The sequence below is a fragment of the Dendropsophus ebraccatus genome, chromosome 3 (assembly GCF_027789765.1).
Source record: "Dendropsophus ebraccatus isolate aDenEbr1 chromosome 3, aDenEbr1.pat, whole genome shotgun sequence".
Lineage (NCBI taxonomy): Eukaryota > Metazoa > Chordata > Amphibia > Anura > Hylidae > Dendropsophus > Dendropsophus ebraccatus.
The window spans coordinates 41,325,314-41,351,898 of record NC_091456.1 but is presented as its reverse complement, the minus strand read 5'-3'; the positions used below and the strand labels follow the sequence as shown (position 1 = coordinate 41,351,898).

The window sequence follows — 26,585 nt, the reverse complement described above, 5'->3', positions numbered from 1 at the left end:
TCCGGCTGCACGCTCCATTGTGTACAGCGGGGAATTCGGATGCAGTCGCGCACGGATTCACCCATATCTGAATTCAGTGGTAGTAAAGATCATCCGGGATGATCTTTTCTGACACTGGCCGTTCTATGACCCATCTGGGTCACGGAACGGCTGGTCTTTTACTATGTGGGAACATGACCTGACACTAAAACACAAGTTATAACAATATAACAATAATTCTCAAATGAACACAAAACTAAACAAGTTAGTGACAGTATAACAAAAGTACTAGGCTGTATAGAGTGATGTTTCACATTTGGAGCCATGTCTTCTTTCTTTCCACAGCTCGCATGATGTACCTATAACAAATGTTACAGAACATTATCAGGAATATTCTTTTATAATTGTGAACAGTTGTGGAAATCATTTCCAATGCTCCCAGTATTCATAGTGGCTTCCATGGCTGCTTTGGGTGTCAGTACTGTGATAGCTGTATTCACCAACTCTCTTATAATTGCCGTGAACATGATCGACAAAATCCAGGGAAAGAGCCTGAGTCCTTCTGACCTGATTATGGTGACTCTTTGTATCTCCAACATCATTTTTCAGTTCATCATGCTGATAAATGACTATGTAAGTTTCATGGAGACGGATCTGTACTTCACTGATGTAGTCTATGTCACGTTTACAGTCATGATTATTCTACCCGTTTATTCCAGCTTCTGGTTTACAGTTTGTCTTTCATTCAATTATTACTTGCAGATCATAATTTTCACTCATCCATTCTTAATCCGACTTAAGATTGGGGTCGCTCAGCTTGTTCCAAAACTTCTCATAGCTTCTGTTTTTATAGCAATGGCTACTGGTGTCCCTGCAGTCTGGAACTTCTATAGGGATTCTCCAGAATTAAACATGTCAAGTAATATGACTATGGAAATCTCTGTACCCAAATTAAATATCATATATCTATTGCCCACCAACCTCCTCAGCTGTTCTCTACCGCTAGTTTTAGTGGGAATTGCAAATGTGTTAATTATCAAGTCACTTGTGACCCGCACACATAAGTCAGACAGGAGCACAAAGGGAGAGCTGGGCGCTCATGCAGAAGGTCGGGTGCGGGCAGCAAGGACTATCAGTTGCCTCCTTATACTATATTTATCTTTCTATATATCAGAAATCTTAATGTTCATTGATGCTTTTCCCCTAAGTAGTCCAGGATTCTGCACATGTCTAATGGTCATTTACAGTTATTCTCCCGCGCAATCCATTGTTCTCATTTTTGGTAGCCCGAAACTCAAACAGGTGTCTCTCAGTTTACTGCGTTGTACAAGTGATGCTAACCAAGAAAAACCAAAGACATCGAAAATTTTGTTTATTAAACTCAGGACAAAGAAGAAAGGGCTAGTAAAGTGAACATAGCCAAGGAAGTTAACCGAAGACATGACACAGTTACTAAGGTGAACACTGCAAATTCTACATCGATCATAGGAGAACATTTAAAATAAAGGGTCAAATGTGTAAAAAATTTATTTGTTTTGATGTCTTCCATCTATTAAAGAAGGGGAATAATGTACAGGATATTCTCTATATATTTCAAACTTTTGCATAAATGTGTATGATAGGTTGTAGTATTTGGAGACTTAAACCTAGATTTGTATACAAATGTCGTATAAATAGAAGGTCACATCTTCATTGTCTAGGTGTAGGTTTTCGCAAAGTTTTTTTTTTCTATTGAGCATTGTACATGTGCTTAATATATTTGGGACATGCTTTAAACAAAAAAGTGTTGACGTCCAGTATAGCTGTACCCCCATCGTGCTTAGATCACAACATCCAGAACTCTTCTCATCCTCTAACCATAAAGAATAGAGATGAGTGAACCTGGAGCATGCTCAGGTCCACCCGAACCCAAACGTTAGGCATTTGATTAGCGGTGGCTGCTGAAGTTGGATAAAGCCCTAAGGCTATGTGGAAATCATGGATATAGTCATTGGCTGCATCCATGTTTTCCAGACAACCTTAGAGCTTTATCCAACTTCAGCAGCCCCCGCTAATCAAATGCCGATCGTTCGGGTTCGGATGGACTCAAACCCGAACCCGGTTTGCTCATCTCTAATAAAGAACCATTCTTGGGCGCTGGTAAAATACTGGAGATCCTGACAATTATCTTGTATATGAGATCTGTCACTAAATAAAGCATATTACAAAATACATTTACTAGTAGACAATTGTGTGTGTAGCCACTGACTGCTTAATATTGTGTAGATCATGGGTCTCCAAACTGCGGCCCTCCAGCTGTTGCAATACTACATTTCCTATCATGTCTGGACAGCCAAATCCACAGCTTTAGCTGTCTGGGCATGATGGGAATTGTGGTTTTGCAACAGCTGGAGGGCCACAGTTTAGAGACCCATGGTGTAGGTCCACCTTGGGCTGCTAAAACGGTTTTGACATGTTAAAACATAGACTACACTAGGTAGATAGGTGGTGTATGTTAAAGTAACATCCACAGAAATACCAGGACCCAAAGTTTCGCAGAAAAACATTGCCCTGGGCATCATACTACCTCAATCTGCTTGCCTTTTTCTCACAGTGAATTCTGGTGCCACTTCTTCCCCAGGTAAACATTGCACAATGAGACTGTAGTGCTTAGGGTCCTAATAGATAAGACGATTTTTACCTATTAACAATAAGGTTCCTGTGTCTATGTAATGCACTTTACGGTAAAAGTGACATGACACCGTTATTCAATAGGGGAGTCCAAACACAACGATATGCACATTTACACCGGTTTTTAAATTTTTTTTTTTAATGAAAAATTGTTTTGCAAAAAATTATTAGTAAAATGGGCCTTTTGTGACTCTCATAACATACAGGGCTGTATGGGGTGTCATTTTTTTTTGCACCATGATCTCTAGTTTTTATTAATACCATATTTGTGTAGATCAGATGTTTTGATCACTTTTTAATATATTTTTTTTAAATTATATAATGTACCCCCAAAAAAATCAGCAATCGTGGCGCTTTCCCCCCCTCTTTTCATTTACGACGTTTGCTGTACAGAATCACTAATGTTATATTTGAATAGATCGGACAAATACACATGCTACAGTATATTATATGTTTATATAATTATTTTTATATGTTTTATTTATATAACGGATGGGGAGTGATTTAAATTTTTATTGGGGGAGGGGATTTGGGGTATTTTTTAAAACATTTTTATTTTTTACACTTTTTAAGTCCCCCCGGAGACTTTTACCTGCAATCATTAGGCTGCATGCAGTGATCATAGCTATGCCCCCAGGAGACCTCTGGCGGTACAGGAAAGCGAATGGGACCCCTGCAATCACATTGCAAGGGTCCCGAACCATAAATGACAGGAGCTGCTCCTGTCTTTTACACTTAAACAACCTAATTGTGGCATTTAAGAGGTTAATGACAGGCTGCAGCACGATAATTCACTCTCTGCTCATAGCAGGATAGTTCATAGCTCTCTGCACTCTGCACCCTACCTGTACGCCCAGGGTCGTCTGGCGACAGGCGGCCAGGACGTACAGGTGTGTCCAGAGATGTTTAGGTAAAATTTGAACAGTAAAATGATTTTCTGCATGATATCATCCTGTGTAATAGGGCCCTTACTGGCGTAGCCTGCACATTTCAGCAATACCTGAAGACAGGGCCGGGACAAGAAGTTTTGGTGCTCTAGGCAGAGAAGGCAATGCTGGAAGCTGTAGTTCTACCACAGCCACACAGATGCATGCTGGAAGCTGTAGTTCTACCTCAGCCACACAGGCCATGTTGTGAGTTGTAGTTCTACCTCAGCCACACAGGTGCATGCTGGAAGTTGTAGTTCTACCTCAGCCACACATGAGCACTAACACACACACACACACTCCATTAACACACACATTCCACTAACACATGCACTCCATTAGCACACACAGATACATACATACACTCACCCACCCACAAAGCGTCACGGAACGTCCGGTCTCAGAAAAGATCATCCCGGCTGGTACTGCAGTACCGGCTGGATGATCTTTAGCGCCGCTGAGCTCTGATGCGGACACATCCGTGCAGGGTTTTCTGCGGCCACTATTCACTGAATGAAGCGCCGCTAGGGATCCCGGCCTGAGTGTATTCCCTCAACCTGCAGCACTACGTAAGTACCGCAGAAATCACGGCTGTTGTTACTTACGTGATTTCTGCGGAAAGTACGTAGTGTGAACATAGCCTTAAAGAGGTTGTCCAACATTTTTTTCTTATTGGAAAAAGTAATAATTTGTAATTTGTCCCTTTCTCTTAGTTGTTTTCTGTAACCCTTTTTCGCCTTTGTGTCCCCGGTCAACCTCCTCTGTTGTTGCTTTTTGGATTTGTGTTTGTTAGTGTACATAAAGAACTTCTAGGTCTCAGGGGTCCGCAGTGACATCACCACTCTGCAAGACTTTTGCCCCACCCTCTTCTCTCTGAATTTAGCTCCACCCACTCTTCCCATTGGCAGGAAATGTCTGCCTTCCTACAAATGCCTTTTAGGCAGCATGGCAGCTAATGGTCCTTTTACATGGAGCGATTATCGTTCAAATTTTAACGATAACAGTCGCATTTAAACGATAATCGTCTCGTGTAAACACTGCGTACAATCAAGCGACAAGCGATAAATAGTTCATCATGATCTTTCAGCATGTTCTCAAATCGTCGTTGGTCGTTCACTGAAAATAAGCAGATCGCTTCGTCTAAACAGTCTTTAACCAATTCACCCTATGTGTGAGATGTGCTTAAGCGATCTTAAAACGATCGCAATAACAATTTTTTCAAATTATATATCGTTCAGTCTAAACGCTGATCATTACAAAAAACACATGGGGGGGATTTACGAAGACCGGCGTACAAGTACGCTGGTCTTATATTATGCCCCGCTCCCTTTTTCCAGGCAGGATTCGCTAAGACGCGTGTAACAGTTACTGGAGGTGGTCAACGTTCCTTTCCCTGGCATACAACATTTTGGGAGGCAGGGCTCCTTTACTCATGCGCACAAGTGGACAAGACCAGCTCAGCTAAGTATCGATGGATGTCCAACCTCCTAATGATGTTGCAAACTAATAATTTCAAATACAATACCATACAATAACATATTACAACATCAGTCTCAAAACTGCATATCCAAAATTTTGGATGGCAGCCCTCATAACAAGGTACAAAAAGTGAAATAAAAAAAGGTTACAGTCAGAAAATAGAAATGTTGTGTTTTATTGGATGCACAATACATTCTGAAAACCACAAAGTGATGCTGCCGTGACCCAGAACTCATTTGTCACTGTGGAAGGCAGTGTAAAAAGGGTTAACGGTGTATGTGATGTTTTCCAATGTCAGTATCTTGAGAGTGTCCTGCAACATCCTTGGGGCAGTGCCAAAGCCCCCATGCTGGTACCCACAAGTATATCCTGATTCTAAAAGTAAAGTAAAACAACCGCGCTCCTGATGTAAGGGTACACTAATGATACTTAGAGTCCGTGTTGCTGCGTGCTACAACCAATGGTTTCTGCTCCCACTTATTAATAACAAAATTACATTAAAAAAAGTGTTGTGCCGCGCTACACCGAAGGTATGCACTAGTAACAAATCCCCCGCATTTGGTGGGAACACTCACCCCGTTCCTATGTGGGGGTATGCTGAGACTTGTGATCCTTCACGTCAAAGAAGTGGATGTTAGTTAAGTTGATTCCTCTGGTTTCCTCTGGTTTAACATCCTCAACGCGTTTCAAAGGTCCCGACCTTCTTTCTCTTGAGAAAGAAGGTCGGAACCTTTGAAACGCGTTGAGGAAGTCTTTTGCCTCACATAGCGATTCGTAGTACCTGTGACGTCACAGAGGATTTCCATTCAGGATTACTCCAGCAAGTGCTACACGCGCCACTGGCCGGGCCGCGAGCCTTGCGAACTACAAGGACTCTTTTATCATCTGTGAAAACCAGAGGAATCAACTAAACTAACATCTACTTCTTTGACGTGAAGGATCACAAGTCTCAGTATACCCGCACATAGGAACGGGGTGAGTGTTCCCACCAAATGCGGGGGATTTGTTACTAGTGCATACCTTCGGTGTAGCGCGGCACAACACTTATCTTTATATATCCTGATTCTTGTAGCAAAGAAACACTGTATGACTACACTTCGTAAGTGCAAATAAGTTTATTACAAAAGCTATATAATGTGACAGACACAAGTACAAACATACATAAATATATACAGATTGACCTATAGTGTCCCTGCCTGTGCTAATCAAGGCGCCCCCTGGTATGGGCGTCCCCAGGTTCCAGGTGCGAGAGGCTATCCCTGCACTTAAGCAGTGAAACATATATACATTCATATGACATATGTCTGATATGTGCCAGTAAATAAAGTAGATAACAGTGATCACTGGCATTTAGTCAGAACAGCATAAAAATAGTGCATTGATATGTTCTAGCAGCGGCAGGCATAGATAAATGATGTAATGCACTGAATAGCATTCATGGCTCTTATGGTTTAGCCAATATCAGATTACGTCAAACCTAACTGTCATAGGCTGTCATAAGTAATAGACGTCACACTTTTTCCAACGCGTTTCCCCCTGCTGTTACAAGTTAGGCGGGTTCATCAGGGAAATGTGTGGGTCACGTATACGGGTGTCAGTATTGCTTGATTCGATCGTCAGAGTGGATATCCTGACAGTGGAGGTATAGTCTCTCTCAGATAATATCTAGTCCGTCGAGCCTTGGAGCCCACGAGGGTAGAAGGTATTCCAGACACATCTAGTGCGTATCCAAGATGCGGTAGCACGTGTCTGGAGGCTCCAGACACGTGCTACCGCATCTTGGATACGCACTAGATGACAAGCCAGCTACCACGGACGCCGATATCATAAATTCTGTTGGTATAGCTATACCACAAAGCACCTATAGGCTATCCACAGACGCCGTCTTCATATAGTCATTCGGACATTTATCCTTGTATGTCATGAATACCCTATGGCCATCCTAATGGATTAACTCTGGCTTATTACCAAGACTACATTACGGCAATCCAGAAACCCCGGACGCCGACATATATCATCCTCTACGTACCTTATTACACATTGTCACAAGTGTCTGGAATACCTTCTACCCTCGTGGGCTCCAAGGCTCGACGGACTAGATATTATCTGAGAGAGACTATACCTCCACTGTCAGGATATCCACTCTGACGATCGAATCAAGCAATACTGACACCCGTATACGTGACCCACACATTTCCCTGATGAACCCGCCTAACTTGTAACAGCAGGGGGAAACGCTTTGGAAAAAGTGTGACGTCTATTACTTATGACAGCCTATGACAGTTAGGTTTGACGTAATCTGATATTGGCTAAACCATAAGAGCCATGAATGCTATTCAGTGCATTACATCATTTATCTATGCCTGCCGCTGCTAGAACATATCAATGCACTATTTTTATGCTGTTCTGACTAAATGCCAGTGATCACTGTTATCTACTTTATTTACTGGCACATATCAGACATATGTCATATGAATGTATATATGTTTCACTGCTTAAGTGCAGGGATAGCCTCTCTGCACCTGGAACCTGGGGACGCCCATACCAGGGGGCGCCTTGATTAGCACAGGCAGGGACACTATAGGTCAATCTGTATATATTTATGTATGTTTGTACTTGTGTCTGTCACATTATATAGCTTTTGTAATAAACTTATTTGCACTTACGGAGTGTAGTCATACAGTGTTTCTTTGCTACAATATTCACTTAATATAACAATACTGTGGACAATTATCAGCACAACATTGATCATAGTTTGACCAACCACAATTCTCTATATCCTGATTCTACAAGTTTCCAGAGTTCCTGTACACTAGCCATGTCCGGTTAGTACACCTTGGGTCTGGCTACCACCAAGGGACCTAAAACCTTTTCATGTTAAGGGGCTATCCTGTTCTCTCTGAGCCCTGCATTTTCCAGAGGCTTCAGTCTACAGCTAGTGCTGCAAATCTTAGGACCTGAGCTTGGGGGCTCTGGTACTGACGGCTGGCTCACTCTTAACTGGGGCCTGTACTACCGGATATGTCATTCAGTGCCCTCGCCCAGCAATAGACGGATCATCACAGCTGTGAGTACAGGTTGTTCTAAAGTATATCGCCACTGACTCCAAAGTGGTTTTAGCCCTTACAACAGAGTCTTGCAATAATTAGATAGGCCCCCTTAAGGTAGTCCACCTGTTCTCAAGTAACCAAGCCTTCTAAACTATTACTCAATAACTAAACTGTATACAGCATTTAAAGTCTCGTCCAGTGTTTCTATAATATACCTTCTAACAGCAACGATTTAATTATTAACAGTGACCCTTACAAGCGAACTTCTCAAGATACTAAACTCTACCTTACGTACAAAGACTTTTGTATTTACTGTACTGCACCTTTAAGAAACCTCAGTAAACATTTCATCCTGGTTCAGTTTTTTCTGGACTTTGTGCCTTACTTTCCGGCACCACTACTACAGGGAACACCTGGGACAACCTTATAACAGGCTTGTGTTGGGTTCTAAGGAGAGCATTTACCACTTTTGAGCCCAGTAACAAGTAGAGGAGCGAACCGCTTTGGCCGGTATGGGATCCGGTTCGGATTTTTCTAAAAGTCCGAGTCCGATCAGATTCGGATTTTTGGAAGCCGCCATTTTAGAAAGCAGGAAGTGTTACGGGCGGGAAAAGTGCTTTCCCATGATGCCCGGAACACATCCAATCAGCAGGGATCTTGCACTATCCCACCCCCTGTGTGACGTCGGTATTGCTTTAAGAGGAGCGGTCACATACCGCACGCTGCAGTCTGCACAGAGGGAGAGAGGAAGCATACTGTTAGCAGTGCCTGGTGCTGCTGTACTGACTACTGAGAAGCAATTGTATAAAAGCAAAGACCAAAAGATTAGGAAAGCGGAGAGGAGAAAGATCTAGTGATTGAGAGAGAAATATAGAGAGGGCGAAAGATAGATAGATTAGGCATAGGAGAGCAAAGGGTGGACGGAACCAAAATGTGCTCTACATATATATAAGTACTATAGTTGGATCCTTGTGATACTGTCTATCACATACGTGTTATCCTGAGAGACAAATATACCTGGTGCATGTGTGTAGCATAAAACTATATAAAAAAGTGCTATATATATATATGCCCTTGCCTCCATGTTGGCTACTGCTGATCCTGCCTGGCCTCCATGTTGGCTCCTGCTGCTCCTGCCTGGCCTCCATGTTGGCTACTGCTGGTCCTGCCTGGCCTCCATGTTGGCTACTGCTGGTCCTGCCTGGCCTCCATGTTGGCTACTGCTGCTCCTGTACTGGCCTCAAATGACTATTGATGGGCCTCCACTGGCCTCCAATGACTACTGTTGCTCCTTCAATGGATTTGTGACCTTTTTCCTGCATAGACCCTGTAATGGTGAGTTTCCTGCATAGACCCTGTAATGGTTAATATAGAAGTTTTTTAAAAAAATGACTTTCAGTTATTGAAAAGATAACAATGTTACTGACATGTAGAGCCCTAAATTTAACCAAATACACTTCCCCCGTATCATATAGATGCTTTAAACTATGAAATCCAAAGAAATCCGAAATTCAGTCAAACCGAACTTTTCAAAAAAATCCGGAAGTCCGGTCGGAACGAACTTTAGAAAAGTCCTGTAGAATTACCTTACCATCAGCCCTTGCAAATACCACCTAATACCTCTGGGTCACCCCAATGCTGTTGGACTTCTTTTATAGACATTATATGTAAGTCCATTAGGTTCATCGGTTTCACATGGTATTTGCCACTTTGGATTTTGTTATAAAGAAATGCACGATTCAGATTAGTAGAGAGTCTAACTGAAAGACTGCAAAAGAGCGAGTGCACAAAACTGCTTCATCATCATTTGTTAATTTTCAATGTACCCCCCCCCAGAGGCAGATGACATGTGGTCAAAGGTAACTGATATACAGTAATTACCTGAGGGGATTAAAGGTAGGACCTATGGGAGTCGAGACGGAATTACAAATGAGCACCGGGAGCCAACAATCTCCATGATTACAGGGATACTCTATATAAAAAGAGGCCTGTATGTGATATATGTGTCTGCATGTGATGTGCACATGATCACAGATGACAGACACACAGGTGAGTCTGGAGCAGGTGCAGGGGAGGGCGACCAAGGTCAATAAGGGAATGGGTGGGCTACAGTACCAAGACTTGGGGCTTTTTAGTTTAGAAAAAAAGACGTCTTAGGGGCGATCTGATCACAATGTGCAAATATATGAATGGACAGTACAGAGATCTTTGTAGTGATCTCCATACTCCTAGGTCTGTAACCATGACAAGGTGACATCACCTACGTCTAGAGGAAAGAAGGTTTCACCAGCAGCACTGATGTGGATTCTTTACTTTAAGGCCTCATTCACACGATCCGTGCTGCGATCTGGGCAGCCATTACCGGAGGAGGATCGTGGGATGGGTCCCCTAATAGAAGTACAGACTCCATCCCCCACCTTCCACCGCCCGGCCAAGCAGCAGAGATGACAGAAGCGCACAATGTGCACTCCTGTCATCACATCTGACAACTACTCACCTACTTCCCCGACACCGGTCGGCTTACACACGTTCACCGGTGGTGGCGTGGACTACTCTGGTTCATGCTGGCGTCAGGAGAAGAAGGCAGTGTAGTCCACACCACTTCTGGTGAACTTGTACGCTGGCTGGTAGGTGAGTAGTTGTCAGATGTAATGACAGGAGCGCACATTATGCGCTCTGTCATCTCTGCTGCCAGTTGGGGGGATCCGTGACACGATCCGCACTAGGCCTTTTTATATTTTTTCACACTGTGGATTGCAGTGGGGGTTGCTGCATTCACTTGAATGGTTTCTAAAGTTGTACGTGGTCACGAATCAGCGACCACGGACAATTTTACAGTGCGTGTGAATGCAGTCTAAGAGCAGTGAGACTTTGGAACTCTCGTTTTAGGGAGGTCTGGATACTTTTCTTGAAAAATATTATATTACAAGTTATAGGCATTAGATTTCTGGTGATACGCTGATCCAGGGATTATTCTGATCGCCATTTTGGAGTCAGGAAGAAATGTTCTCGCTGTGACGGGGCAATTGTCATCTGCCTCATATGGGTTTTTGCCTTCCTCTGGATCAACACAGTAGGGTTTCTTTAGGTTGAACCGGATGGAGTCTTGTCTTCTTTCATCCTTATTAAATATCTTACTATGTTATGTTACTATGTGCTAAAAGGTATTAGTTATATAATTGTATTTTACAGGAACCATGCCAGTGTAAATACAAACCTGTCTGGAGTGAAAAGCTTATGACTGGATCCACATAGACTTTGGAGGCCTATTCAGGAGTAATTATATGGCTGTAAGGACTGCGTATTTGAGGTTCACATATATCGTAATAAGTACTTGGCTTAGCATCCCCTACAATATGTTCGTTTAATATTATATGGCTATTTTTAGTAGCCTCTAAATTAATTCTGAGACAATCGCAAGTTTATATATTGCCCTAAAGATTTTTATAAAGGACTTACACATGGACAGATCAAGGTCACGTAAAAATCAGCTCTGATGCTTCCTACATTTCTATTAATTTCTATGTCTATTTTAGGCATCAGCACTGCAATAGGGTCACTCGCCAATTCAATCATCATTGCCGTAAATCTCATAGACAAACTCAAGGGTAAAGCTCTCAGCCCATCAGATCAGATCCTGCTCATGATGGGCATATCCAATGTCTTATTTCAGTTCATAATGATCATAAATGATTTTCTCAGCTTCCTTGAGAGTGATTTCTACTTTACTAAGGAGATTTATATTCTATTCTCCGCCATTATCAATTTCCCAGTGTTTACCAGCTTCTGGCTAACAGCATGTCTATCCATCAGCTACTATTTCCAGATTGTCATATTCACCCATCCATTCCTTGTACGACTCAAGTTAGTCATATTCCGATTTATTCCGCACCTTCTTATGACTTCGGTTCTTATATCTCTAGCAACATGTATACCTGTAGTATGGAACACCATCATATATGATCAGGAGTTTAACCTGACGAGTAATCAGAGTATGGACGTTTCTTCTCCAGCATTGACTTTAGAGTATCTGATCATAAGTAATCTCATCGGTTGCTCTTTGCCACTAGTCTTAGCGGGAGTTACCAATGGTCTTATCATCAAGTCACTTGTAACTCACACCCATAAGGCCTTGAAAAATGCTAAAGGAGATCTTAGTGCCCGTACAGAAGGACAAGTGCGGGCTGCAAGGACTTTAAGTTGTCTTCTATTGATCTACATTTCTTTCTATATATCAGAATTACTATTGTTTACTGAAATTTTTCCACCAAGTAGTCCAGGATTATGTGTTTGTTTGGTGATCATTTACAGTTATTCTCCCGCTCAGTCTATTGTCCTTATTCTTGGAAGCCCCAAACTAAAACAAGCCTCTGCCAGTATCATTTACTGTATTCAAGGCTCCAATAAAGAAATGGATACTACACCCAATGTTACCTTTATTAACCTAAACATTAAAGGGCCAATGGCCGTCCCGAGAGATGAAGCAATGAAACAAAACAGAGAAGACAATTGAAACAATGTCTGTGAAACTCTATATTTGCATGTTGGATTTACCTAAGCTTCAGCAGTGGCAATAAATCTGTTCCCTTATAAATGTTGATCCTCATTGAAAAAAATTATCCTGTGTAAAGAGGTTATCTGATTTTGTAAAATTATGTTCAATTAAAAGGTATACCTGCAGTTACAGTATGTTACCTACTATTAAGGTGTCAGTGGTGTTTTGTATTGTGACACTTCTTGCCCCCCCCCCCCCCCCCCAAAAAAAAACAAACTCTGAATATGTCCTGTTAGTGTAGAACACAGTGCTTTAAAAAAAATATATTAATTTGTAAAGTAAACTTTACATTTTATTAAACTTTATTTAAAAAATTTTTTTTTTTTATTTACATATTTACTTCTAATGACTGGCAGCAGTAAGGGGCAACATGGCCCCCTCTGCTGCTACCAACATTTGTGTTGGGAACTGCAGGGCTGTCTAAGCCTTACTCTTCCCAATCCCCTGCTCTGTTCTAGCATAGCCACACAGCAATGTACGAGCAATGTTGCTCAATTTACGAGCAGATACAATATGTCAATGAATCAGAGATGAATGTATCTGAAGCACTATACTCCAACCCTACTACATTCACTATATTTATGAATGTATATTTCAGGTGCATGTATGTGAAGTGGATGTAGCAAACATGGAGTGTAGTGCTTCAAAGAAAACACGGGTGTTTGTCAATTCATTATTGAAATCAATTCATATACATTACATGTACCCCTGAGGAAGATTCCTTTTTTACTTGACTTGTACAGGTAAGGATTGAAAGGAATGTCCCTTATAGGTGCACGTATAAGATTCATTGTATACCTTTTATCAATTGGCCTATGATAAAACTTAAACAAGGAATCTTAGCAGTTTTGTACCCAGCCTCTTCACACTGTTGCGGCAGTCGATCAGACCTCAGGCTACCTGTCTACACCTGCACTTGCCAAGAAGGGAATTCTAGGTCTGTGTACTGTATATCTCCTAGGAGATTCATGACCATATTGTTCTGTACCTCGGAGCTCCGGTGGTGACCACAGACAAGCAGCAGTGTATATTTGAGTTTAAGTGCTTAATAGAGTTGCGATACAACGGCACAAAGGCCCACTAAACTCTGGTTAACTCTGTATAATTAATAAATAACATTTATTGTAATCCTAATAAAATATAATGTAGATAAAAACGAAACGAAATGTGAAGAAAAATGCTAAAATCCCTCTACCAATAACAGCCAAATGTTAAGTAGTCATATGGGTCAATATACACGACCCTCAGTGTTTAGGATAGAGTGCACTAACAGCTAAAGGAAAATATATAATCACTGGTCCACTACCGTGGCTTCTAGTCAACCCATATAAGTGAGCTGCATGATGACTGCATTACTAATATATAACTCAGCAAAGGTCACTCAGTGTAACAAACTGTCAGCAACTGAGTGAGCTCCACAGCTCCACTAGATAAGGCTTCAGACATGGTTCACACTACGTTTTTGCAATCCATTTTTTTCATCCGTTTATTCCAAAAAATGGATGAAAAAACGGAGGCATGTGTGAGCATCCGTTTTAATCCATTTTTCAATTGCATTCCATTATTTAAAAAAATCCTGCACGGAGCGTTATCAGGTACAAGCTTGTTATGCCTTGGCAGCTTCAGCGTTAACCTGCTGCTGTGCAGGTGAGCTATGTTGAGGATCAGGGGCCAGTCCAAACAGCTGCTGGACCCTGATCCTCCATATATAGTGTGTAATGCCGGCAGACAGATGCTGGCTATTGGTGTTCCTGCTACGCTAAGTGTGTTCTTGCTGTTTCTTGTAGTTCTCCTGATCCTTTCTACTTTTGACTTTTGACCCTTCCTTTGCCTAACAATTTTGTACCTAATCTGCCTGCCATTACCGACCCGGACTGTTGACCCCAAATTATTGTGTTTGTTTGTCTGTCCTTGTTTTGTGTTTTTACCTGTTTCAGAGCAGGGATTGTCTTCATGGTTGTCCGCCGCTGCCTAGGGCTGTCCGTGGCAAGTAGGCAGGGACAGTGGACAGGAACCACCAGGGCTCACTTTCTGTGTGTATCTGTCTTACTGCCCTTGCCACCATCCAGTGCTAACATTTATGTATATCATCAGAAGCTAAACAAAATTACCATAAAAGATCGATACCCTTTGCACATGATCTCAGATCTGTTAAATCAGATTCAGGGTGCAAAGTGTTCTTTTTAAGTTGGATCTCAAGGGTGCACATAACCTGTTACACTTCAGAGAAGGGGATGAATAAAAGCCCACATTCAACGCCTCAAAGGGAAATTCCGAATACCTGGTTATGCCCTTCGAGTTGTGTGATGCTTCTGTGGTCTTCAAAAACCTTGTTATCAATATTTTCTATTGTCTTATTGGTCATTGTATGATGGTGTATCTAGACAACATCTTTATATCTACTCTTCTAATTGGCCCATGCACATTAAGCACATACGGCAGGTTTTACAGATGCTATGTCATAGCAATTTGTTCATAAAAATGGAAAAGTGTATGTTCAGAGTGCAGGAGGTACTTTTCTTGGGTATATCTATACATGTTTTGCAGCTCTCTTGAGCTGTATGTGAGGAATTTCTTTTTATACAGGTCAAAGAAGGGAGACAGGAGAAGTGAGCTCCTAGAATGCACTCCTGGAAAATACCAGAGGTGCAGAAAAGTGACGGAATAGACTAAAAAGGGTGAAAATTACACCTGAGAGGCTGTTTTGACATGGATAGTGTTGTACGAATAATTGTGTATATTGCTTTAGGGTTTATTTTTTTTCTATTTTGTGGGATAAGCCTTTCTGAAAGAGGCATATTAATATAATGAAGTGAACAATCCTGGAGGACAGAAATGGCTGCACATTGCACCCATGGTTAATACGAAAGCTTGTTCAGCTACATTAAAAACCAACATCAGAAGTTAGTATATAATTCGATCAAACCTTATTGCCTCATGTACCACGTGCAGGTCTTCTAATACACATGAGTCCCTAAGCTAAACGACACTGTGTCGGTCAGCAAACGCCAATTCCGCAAAGCAAGCGCAAGCAGGGAAGGGGGGCCACAGAATGGCCCTGCAACCCCACTGTCACAGGACCAAACCCCAAAGACCCTCCCCCAATGGGTGCGATGTGCAGACATATGGTAAGTACCTCCTCTTTCTCCCATTCTACCTGCTGATGCAATGATAAGTAGCAACACCTTGTTCACACTTGTGTTGCTTAGCGGCCGCCTTCTCCGCAGGCGGGGTTTGAGGGGGCCCTTGGGGTTAGTTCCTGTAACAGTGGGGTTGCAGGGCCATTTGGTGGCCTCCCTTCCCTGCTTGTACTTGCTTTGCGGGGTTGGCGTTCGCTGACCGGCACAGTGTCGTTTAGCGTAGGGACTCTGCACGTGGTACATGAGGCAATATGGTTTGATCAAATTATACACTAACTTCTGATGTTTTGTTTCGGATAAAGGACATAATATTAGAGTCAGTGGATAGACAATTCCTGGTAATTCTAAACATACCAGTCCTCAAAGCAAAATCTGATAATATATGTCAATTTATTATAATAAAATGTGATAAAAATGTAATAGAAAATAAATCTTACACCTGAGGTGTCTTTCTGTCTTTTCCAGGATAAAATACTCATAGACACATTAAAAGCATAAACCATACAAATGCATAAGCCCCGGAGCCCTTCTAATGTAATAGATCAACACAGTGGGTTAGGCAATGCGGTACAAAAGCATATGAAAACAATAAAAATAATAATAACAAATATCATAAGGTGTATAAAAGTGTACATAACAACTAGATAATCATATAAATAGCCATATAGTCATTATACTGCAATGTTTCAAATATATGGTCAGCACAAATGTGGTAGAGCTGGTCTTTTGGTTCAGACCAAGAGAGGGATAAACAATCCCTGGTGTTTGTAGGAGTTCAGGGAAGATGTCACTGTAAATGGTATATTATTGGGGATTGTCAGCACAGAGATGGTACTGAAATAGGAATAGGACTGATCCCTGATGAATGTTAACAGCAATAGAAAAAGAAGAAGAATTAAATCCAGCAAATCAAATACTAAAGGAGCAGTCAGGGAGATAGGAAGAAAACCAGTTCAGGTAGCACTGACTTTTTGATCGCTTTTTATTGCAATTTTTCTAGATTTGATGTGACCAAAAATGCGATGCAATTTTGCGCTTACACTGTTTACTGTGCGAGATCGGGAATATGATAATTTATTAGTTCAGGCGATTACGCACGAGGCGATACCAAATGTTTATTTATTTATTTTTATTTATAAAATGGGGAAAGGGGGGTGATTCTGACTTTTACTAGGGGAGGGGATTTTTTTTATTAATAAAAAAACATTTTTTACACACACATACTAGAAGCCCCCCTGAGGGACTTCTAGTATGACTGCTCTGATCTGTCATTGAGATCTGTGCAGTATAGATATACTGCATCGATCAATCAGATCTATGTTCTCTTGCTTTGGGCAATAGAATGCCGAGCCGGGATCAGCGCCATTACGGCGCAGATCCCGGCCTGGAGCAGATGCGGGGATCACCTCTCTGCGATCGCGTCGCGGAGGGGGCGTTCCCCAACTAGGCCACCAGTTATGGGGGAAGGCAAGCATTTAGATGCAGCTGTATCTAAATACTTAACAAGCGTGCACAGCGATCAGACCATGCCCACTAATAGGTAAGCGAGGTTGCTGCTGCATGCAAAAGAAGTGATTTTGAGAATTTCATTCTAATTAGGGATGGTCCGAACCCGCCGAGGCTCGGCAGCAGATTCCCGCTGTCTGCCCGCTCCGTGCAGCGGGCGGATACAGCGGGAGGACCGCCTGGAAAACTGGGATACAGCCTATGGCCATTGCTGTATCCCAGTTTTCCAGGAGTTCCTCCCGCTGGATCCGCCAGCTGCACGGAGCAGGCAGACAGCGGTAATCATTGCGGAGGGTTCGTACCATCCCTAATTCTAATGTTTGGCAGCCAGGTTGTGACAGGAATAGGTTTTAATAGACTGTCAATTTCTCCATCAATAAAAGTCTCCTTGGCAGGCTGAGAAATTTTTATAACCTTTTAATGACGGCCGATACACCTATTTATGCATTTTCCATGATATATGAACCCATGGGGGGGGGAGGGGAGGGGAATAGAAAAATGAAGAAAAAAAAAAAGACCCAGATTGTATGCCAGGGGAAGGGCGTTAAAGTGAAGATCATAAAAAAAGACCTGAAAAGAAGAGATAATAAAGTTGGGAACTGAATAGAGCTGGTTTCAAATACTTTGGTTATCTGGGTATTATTAAAAACTAATTTAGGGTATAAACACACACACCGTATACGCAGCGTATTTACTGCTGCGATACGCAGCAAATACGCAGCAGATATGCAGCAGATTAGATCTAAATAACTGAACACAGCATCAAATCTGCTGCAGATCTGCTGCGTATCTGCTGCATATACGTTGTGTGTGTTTGTACCCTTAAAGTAAAGTATTTTTCACTTTATAAGATGCACTTTTTTCTCCCAAAAAGGGAGGAAAAAGTGGGTGCATCTTGTATAGAGAAATGGCCTGCTGGCATGGGGAGGGGGGTTTGTCATGGCCCCTTCTCGGCACAATCATATTTAACTCATCGGAAAATCTTACTACTGGCCTCTAGCGCTTGTCTCCTATGAAGGGGGTGAAGGGGCAGTCCGGTGCTGACATTCCCTCCTCCTCTGCGGGGGGTTTAGCACGGGGCCGGTATCCTGCACAGCAGTCTCACCTCAGCAGTCTCCTGAACAATGGTCTCACCTCAGCAGTCTCCTGAACAATGGTCTCACCTCAGCAGTCTCCTGAACAATGGTCTCACCTCAGCAGTCTCCTGAACAATGGTTTTACCTCAGCAGTCTCCTGAACAATGGTCTCTCCTCAGCAGTCTCCTGCACATGTGAGATTGACCCTGACGGCCTCCAGTGCTGTTCTACTAGCTCATACATTGCCATAGGCAGGGGAGGGGTAGATCCATGTGCTGCAAGCCTGCTTTATGTCTTAGTGGTGCAGGCACGGCGAGGCAGTGAGATGACATTCCATTAGTTGCCCTCAGTTCTCTTAGTTGTGCCACTGAGACAACGTTAAATCAGAAATGGAGAACCTTTGACTACAATTCCTATCATGCCTGGATAACCGCCTGGATAGCCTTTGTCTGTCAAAGCATGATGGGAATTGTAGTTTGACAACATATCCTTGCTCAAAACATTCCCTCCCCTATACCTCCCCCTCCGAAACGTTACCAATAGGGCCATGGATGTTAAGGCTCAACCCCAAAAAAACTGTTTCCTTGGGGCAGCACCTACTTTATCAGGAGATAATGGACACCAATAACAGACATATATATATATATATATATATATATATATATATATATATATATATTTAACCCCTTAATTAGCACCATAAGTACTTACAATGGTTTTCTGACACCATGAGGGGGCCACCCGATGGGATGTGGCTTGCTGTAATGGCGGCTGGGGGCAGGATTTACCGGCAGGAATGGAGGTGCAAAAACCATAACCGTGAATACCTGAGGACACGAGTAAACCCATTACACTGTTGCATTTTCCTGCTGCGCAGATGGGACCAAACTGCCACCAATGTTGAAGGAGAAGTCCGGCAAAAATTTTTTATTTAAGTATTGTATTGTCCCCCAAAGGTATACAAATCACAAATATACACTTATTACGGGAAATGCTTATAAAGTGCTTTTTTTCCCTGCAATTACTACTACTACTTTGTATAACTTTTGGGGGGAAATACAATACTTTAATTAACATTTTCACCGGACTTCTCCTATAATCTTCAAAAGAAAAAATTTGCCAAAAGAGGAGTTATTGTCCATGTTCATGAAAAAGGATGGATAGACGAAGGTGGAATAAAAATATGGGTAGAAAAAGTGAGGTCCAAACGCCTTGAGGGCTCCAGAAGAAACCTGCCCTACTAGTCGACCAGTTTAGGCCACATATCAGTGAAAACACCCAAAATATCCTTAAATTAGTGAAAACCCATCTAGCTGTAATTCCTGGGGGGCTTACTAGCCAGTTGCAACCTCTAGAGGTTTAAGTTATGCAAGAGGAGTGGAACAAGTGGACGGCTGAGTGGCTGGGAATCATGACCTGACACCCACTGGAGGAATGAAAAGGCCCACCATCACTCAGTGTGGAAAGTCGTGAAGGATGAAACTCTTGTAAGATCCTTCAAAAAATGTGGCAACAATAATGCCTTGGACGGTTCCGAGGATGGTATCCTCCAGTAATAGTGAGCCATTGAGCTTGACAAGTTCTGACAGCAGTGAGAAGTTTTTGGGCTTTGCTGCAGACTAGAGTTCTAGTCCTGTTGTAAAATAAAAATCTTTCCTCATCTGTTAATGATTATTATGCTGCTGCTCTTGTTCATGTTAACTGATTCTATTATTTTAATAAATATTTTACCCACTTTTTGGTTCAAATTTTTTCCCCTATTTTCCTCTTTAAAACCTAGATACATCTTATCATCATGTGTTTTTTATAAAGCAAAAAATACAGTAATTTATAATAGTAAAGATTTCTGCTAATACAGTATTTCAATGTTTTAACCTTTTCCTTGCAGCATGCAGGAAACTAAAAAGGGCCAATTATAATAGTACAATTATGCCAAGCTATTATTATAAAAACCCTAGATTAAATTAGGCAATAAAACCATATAATTATCCCCAAGATCGTGGCACACCTCCTCAATACAGGAGGGGATAGTATCAATATAAAGAGCATCTCCATCAGAAAAGGGAAAAAGCTAAATAATCATATGAACAAGACACATAAAACAAAGGCAACACTATGGTAAGTGACCCCAAGGCCTCAAAATAGTCTTACATAAGAATTGTGGCTTTTTTTATGTTTTTTTTTTTTTTACCTGTATTTATATAGTTAGCGATCATCTTGATATGTCTTTATGTAAACTGTTGTTGAGAAAAATGAATCTCTCCCTTTGCACATCTGGTTTCTATCAGTTGTCGGTTACAACACCGACACAATGTAGAGGAACATTATCATAACTATAAATGAGTTACAAATTTTGCACAAAACATTTTTGCACATTTTTGTGCAGAAATGTACAGAAAACCAATGATACATTGCCTTTTTTTGTCTTCATAGGAATATATTGAGCAACTCACATAAAACTTTATATTATTATCATGCTATCTGCAGAACATTTTTATGATATTCATACCACTTATACTGACATCGATTTTTTAGCATATAGTAAGAATGTAGTTATATTTGTAGTGTTGGAAGATGCACATTTGGTCTCATATTAAATACATGATTCAGGGTATTTATACATGTTTAGTTTGAATTAATAATACGTCTAGTGTAATAAATAAGTATTAAGTTACATGCTTATAGCATTTCTTTATTGAACTATAACCTCTTGTTACATTACCCAAATCTCCACAGCTGTTTCCTCCCCAGAATTTCTACCTAAGGGTGCGTTTACACAGAGAGATTTATCTGACAGATTTTGGAAGCCAAAGCCAGGAATGGATTTGAAAAGAGGAGAAATCTCATTCTTTCCTTTATGACCTGATCCCTGTTTAACCCCTTAAGGTCAAAGCCAATTTTCGTTTTTGCACTTTTGCTTTTTCCACTTTATGTTTAAAAGGCCATAGCGCTTGCATTTTTTCACCAAGAGACCCATATGAGCCCTTATTTTTTGCAAAACTAATTGTACTTTGCAATGACAGGCATTATTTTTCCATAACATATGCTGCGAAACCGGAAAAAAATCATTTGTGCTGTCAAATTGAAAAAAAAAACGGAATTTGTTTCGATTTCAGGGAGTTTTGCATTTACGCCTTTCGCCCTGGGGTAAAACTGACTTGTAATGCATGTTCCTCAAGTTGTTACGATTACAACGATATATAACATGTATAACTTTTATTTTATCTGATGGCTTTTAAAAAATTCGAACAATTGTTAACAAATATTTGTTCCTTAAAATCTCTCTATTCCCATACTTATAGCGCTTTTATCCTTTGGTCTATGGGGCTGTGTGAGGTGTAATTTTTTGCGCCATGATCTATACTTTCAATCGGTACCTTGTTTGCGCATATACAACTTTTTGATCGCTTTTTATTACATTTTTTCTGGATTTGATGCGACCAAAAATGCGCAATTTTGCACTTTAGCGAGATCAGGAATGTGATTAATTAATAGTTCGGGCGATTATGTGCGCAGCAATACTAAATATGTTTATTTGTTTATTTATTTATATTTATAAAATGGGAAAAGGGGGGTGATTTGGACTTTTATTAGGGGAGGGGATTTTTTATTAATAAAAACACTTCTTTACTTTTTTTTTTTTACATAAACTAGAAGTCCCCCTGGGGGACTTGTATATACACAGCACTGATCTCTCATAAATCGCAAAGATCCATTAGATCTGTGATACATGGCACTGGCCTGCTGCAGGCCAGTGCAATGTACTGCCAAGCCGGGAGGCCCGGCACGGGCAGAAGAACGGATCTCCCCCCGCGATCACATCGCGGGGGGGGGGGGGGGGGGGATCGTCCCGCTAGACACCAGGGACGTGAGGTCTGAAGTATTTCAATGCAGCTGTCAGGTTTGACAGCTGCATTGAAGTGCTTAATTAGCCGGCGCGGCAACGGGACCCGTGCCGGCTAATAGAGGTGCTCCCCGGCCGCAGATATCAGCCGGGAGCGGCACCGCTCAGAGCGGGGTCCCCACGGGACCCCTCTCTGAACTCCCCCCGTGGCACCATGATGTACCAGGTACGTCATGGGTCGCTATGGGGTTAAAGTCTGTTCCTGGCTTTGACTTCAAAGATCTGTCAGGTAAATCTGTCTGTGTAAACGCACCATGACTCTTGTACAATGCAGTGTGTTATTGATATTTTTAATGCTTTTTTTTTTTTTATAAAGATTATAAATAGAGGCTTGTGATCCTGTTCATACACACCATATAGACTAGCATCAAAGAGATTTGGGTTAATTTCTTTGAGAACTGTATTTTTCCCTTATAGGCTATGTTTCTACAATACAATTTACATTCCACAGTAAACTTCTAATACTTCTAGGGCACACCAGGAGATTACAGTTGAACCAAACATGTGTGACCACCTTTGCGTGTGCCATAAGGGGTCATAAGCAAGGACAGCAGGTTATCAAGACAAAGTAGACATTAGGGGGATTACTTCATGCACCATTTTAGACTTATTTATTTTAGTGGGAAAACCCCTTCAAGTTTTAATATATTCAACTCTGAAGAGAGAATATTACAACAGAGAAATTTTGACTTACTATAGTTCATTTACAGACTTGATATTTCATTGAATGTATTTATTAATTTTGGAGAGTGACATCAGGGGTTCAATAGTAAATCATCAGTGAATAGACTTAACTCGTACTCCCCTGAAATGCTAGGATGTGATCTGATCCCAGTGGCAGGTTTAGCAGACTTTAGTATAAAGTGTGTGGGTAATTTTACTCTGAATAATAAGAATATAATAGCAGGTTTGACTTTTCTAATCTGCTGTCAGTTTCCCTTAAACTTTTGACTTCCAACTTTATTGGAAAGATGCAGCGGATGTGCACCTGCTGTGCTACCAAACTGGTTTGATTTTGGACCCCTCCGCCATGGACCGCAAGGGGATCACACAAGAAAAGAACCAGGACCGGACCACTTACGGTAAGATGCAGAATGCTAACCTGGCGGTATTACATGCAGTTAACTGTAAATGCTGTGGGTTTTCATCACAAAAAATCTGTAGCATAACTGCTACATGTGGACATGCTCATAATTAGGGATGGTCCAAAACTGCAGAGGTTCAGGTTTGTATGAACCCGAACGCTCTGCATCAGATTCCCGCTGTCTGCCCGCTCCGTGCAGCGGGTGGATACAGAGGGAGGACCGCCTGGAAAACTGGGATACAGCCTATGGCTATGGCTGTTTCCCAGTTTTCCAGGTGGTCCTCCCGCTGTATCCACCCTCTCCACGGAGCGGGCAGACAGCGGGAATCATTCGGACCATCCCTACTCATAATGTATCGCAAGGAGCACCATTGGTAGGATGTATATTGCACTGATCAAACGGCTGTTAACACTTGAGTTATGAAATGTTTTATCTTTTTATATTTTTAATTTTATTCTTATTTTTGCATGTATACTGGACCTATTTATATTTTGTGGTCTACGCTTTTCTTTCAGTATTTAGAGTTTTTGATAGTGTGGCAAGACATGAAATAACCTGTGTTCCCAGCTGTCCCTAGCAGATCGGGTAGTCAGTTGGTGTTCTTTCATTGCTGTAATTGGTGGGGTCCCCAGAGGTATCATTTTAAAGAGGTTTTCCAGGCACAACTGACAGGATAGCTCATCTGTCATTGATTGGGGGGGTGCAAACACCTGTCATCATCAGTTGTTTGGTGCCGCAATACACAGTGAATGGAGTTGGTCTCTGTTCACTGTGTAACAGTGGTGACCTGTAACTGAAGCTCATCTCTTGTTCACTTGGACGGGATCTGAGTTGCAGCTATACATCACCACCACTATACAGTGAACAGAGACAAACTCCATTCACAGTGTATTGTATCACCAAACAGCTTTTTTCTACTTTCTTCCTCAGAGTGTGTGCTGATAAGCACTTTTTTATGCCCCTTTTTCTAGTGATCGTGGGGTTCTCAGCACACAGACCCCCACCTTATATGTGACTATGACATGTCAAAAGTTTGTTGTAATGACAGTTACACTTTAAGTAATATATATATGAGGCAGTTTGGTGCACTGGGGGTCTGGGGGACTACCAGCCCGTCCTTCCTTATAAATATTTAACCAGTGCTCTGCAGTGATGAGCACTAGACATGAGCAACTGAAGCATATTTGAGTCCGATCATTCGTATTTGAATAACAGTGGCCAAAGAAGATGGATGCAACCCTCCCTGCCACCATAACTCCCCCTCCCACCGTCATTCCTTTGGATAGTCATGATAATCCAGTTGTAATAGGACATAAGTAAAATGACAGTATACTGTACAAGCATTCATGTGATCGCATGTTCAAGTCCCTTACGGAGACCAAAAATATATGTCTTGCACGAACCCATTCAGCTTAACAATCCTTTATTTCTTTCGCAGAATTTTGAGTGTTTCACCCAAGAAGATATCATGAAAATCTAATGATTCCTGAGCCTGCGGAGAACTCTCTCTGGTTATTTCTGATGCTCCCAGTCTTTATTTTGGCTTCAATGACTATACTAGGTGTTAGCACCATAACCGGGGTATTCACCAATTCCCTGATAATTGTTGTGAATGTCATAGACAAGGTAAAGGGTAAGTCTCTCAGCCCATCCGACCTCATCCTGATTACTATGGGTACATCCAATGTCTTATTTCAGTTCATCATGCTGGCCAATGATTTCCTGAGCTTCCTCGATAGTGATCTCTATTTTTCCGATGACATTTATACTCTATTTACCGTCATGTTGAACCTACCCATCTACTCCAGCTTCTGGTTTACAGTTTGCCTCTCCATCAACTACTATCTGCAGATTGTCATATTCACACATCCATTTCTCATACGAATTAAGTTTGCAGTCTCAAAATTAATCCCACATCTTCTTGTGGCTTCAGTTTTCATAGCAATGGCTACTGGTGTCCCTGCGGCCTGGAACTTGTACAGAGATCCAGAAAATTATGTGAATATGTCGAGCAGTGAGAGCACGGACATCTCTGTTCCTAAGCTGAAAATCTCCTACCTGCTTCCTTGTAATGTTATGAGTTGCTCCCTTCCGTTAGTTCTGGTAGCAATTGCCAATGGATTGATTGTCAAGTCACTTGTGACTCACAATGCAGATAGAGATGCAAATGGGAATCTCAGCCCAAGAGCACAAGGTAGAATTCGGGCGGCCAGGACCATAAGTTGTCTACTCATCCTGTATATATCCTTCTATGTATCAGAAATCCTGATGTTTGTGGACGCCTTTTCTCCCAGCAGCCCTGGATTCTGCATCTGTTTATTTGTCATTTACAGTTATTCTCTGGCACAATCCATTGTTCTTATTTTTGGGAGTCCCAAACTAAACCAAATTTCTTCAAGTTTATTCAGCGGTATGTGCGTTTTTAAAAGTCAAAAGCCAAAGAAACCCACAGTCATGTTTATCAGACTGAAGCATTAGAAGGACACAGCAAACTAAATGCTTACTGGACTGGTAAATTTAAAAAATGAAGTTTTCATGACACAAAGGAAATGTTAATTTAGTTTTTTTTGTTAATTTTTATATCTCATTTCAGTAAAATGAGATATAAAATCTTCACAATAAATCCACTACAGGGTTTAAAGCGACTCTGAACCCACAATATGTCCCCCCCAAACCACTTGTACCTTCAGATAGTTGCTTTTAATCCAAGATCTGTCCTGGGGTCCGTTCGGCAGGTTATGCAGTTATTGTCATAAAAACAACTTTTAATCCTGAAGCGCTGTGTCTAACGGCCGGGGTTTACATTTGTATATGCATTAGGCTGGCACCACCTCTCTGTCCTTCCTCCCCACCCTCCTCATCATTAGGAATGATCCAGGAGCATTTACTGCTGTTTGAGCTTTGCACAGGTGTATTAATGATCCAGCCCACGTGCCGGGCTAACACAGCTGACGAATAGGAAGCAATCTGCTTGGAGCTTAACTAATGATGAGGAGGGCGGGGAGGAAGGACAGAGAGGTGGTGCCAGCCTAATGCATATACAAATGTAAGCCCCGGCCGTTAGACACAGCGCTGCCGGATTAAAAGTTGTTTTTATGAGAATAACTGCATCCCTTGCCGAACGGACCCCAGGACAGATCTTGGATTAAAAGTAGCTATCCGAAGGTACGAGTGGTTTGGGGGGGTCAGATTGTGGGTACAGAGTCGCTTTAAGC

At 41.7% G+C, this 26,585-nt stretch overlaps 3 protein-coding genes across 3 annotated transcripts; all 3 read left to right on the top strand.

The window, feature by feature from the left end:
- Nucleotides 1-411: 411 nt before the first annotated feature.
- On the top strand, nucleotides 412-1,392 carry LOC138786468 (taste receptor type 2 member 40-like). Its single transcript, XM_069963456.1, has one exon. It carries the CDS (start codon nucleotides 412-414, stop codon nucleotides 1,390-1,392), a length of 981 nt encoding a protein of 326 aa, XP_069819557.1.
- Nucleotides 1,393-11,600: 10,208 nt separating this feature from the next.
- Nucleotides 11,601-12,617, top strand: LOC138787548 (taste receptor type 2 member 40-like). The gene has a single exon (XM_069964897.1). It carries the CDS (start codon nucleotides 11,601-11,603, stop codon nucleotides 12,615-12,617), a length of 1,017 nt encoding a protein of 338 aa, XP_069820998.1.
- Nucleotides 12,618-24,891: 12,274 nt separating this feature from the next.
- LOC138787547 (taste receptor type 2 member 40-like) lies at nucleotides 24,892-25,848 on the top strand. The gene has a single exon (XM_069964896.1). The coding sequence runs from the start codon at nucleotides 24,892-24,894 to the stop codon at nucleotides 25,846-25,848; it is 957 nt and encodes a 318-aa protein (XP_069820997.1).
- Nucleotides 25,849-26,585: the final 737 nt, after the last annotated feature.

Bases quoted from the DNA above. Each gene is read 5' to 3' on its own strand.
- LOC138786468 (XM_069963456.1), top strand. From the start codon at position 412: ATGCTCCCAGTATTCATAGTGGCTTCCATGGCTGCTTTGGGTGTCAGT.
- LOC138787548 (XM_069964897.1), top strand. From the start codon at position 11,601: ATGCTTCCTACATTTCTATTAATTTCTATGTCTATTTTAGGCATCAGC.
- LOC138787547 (XM_069964896.1), top strand. From the start codon at position 24,892: ATGCTCCCAGTCTTTATTTTGGCTTCAATGACTATACTAGGTGTTAGC.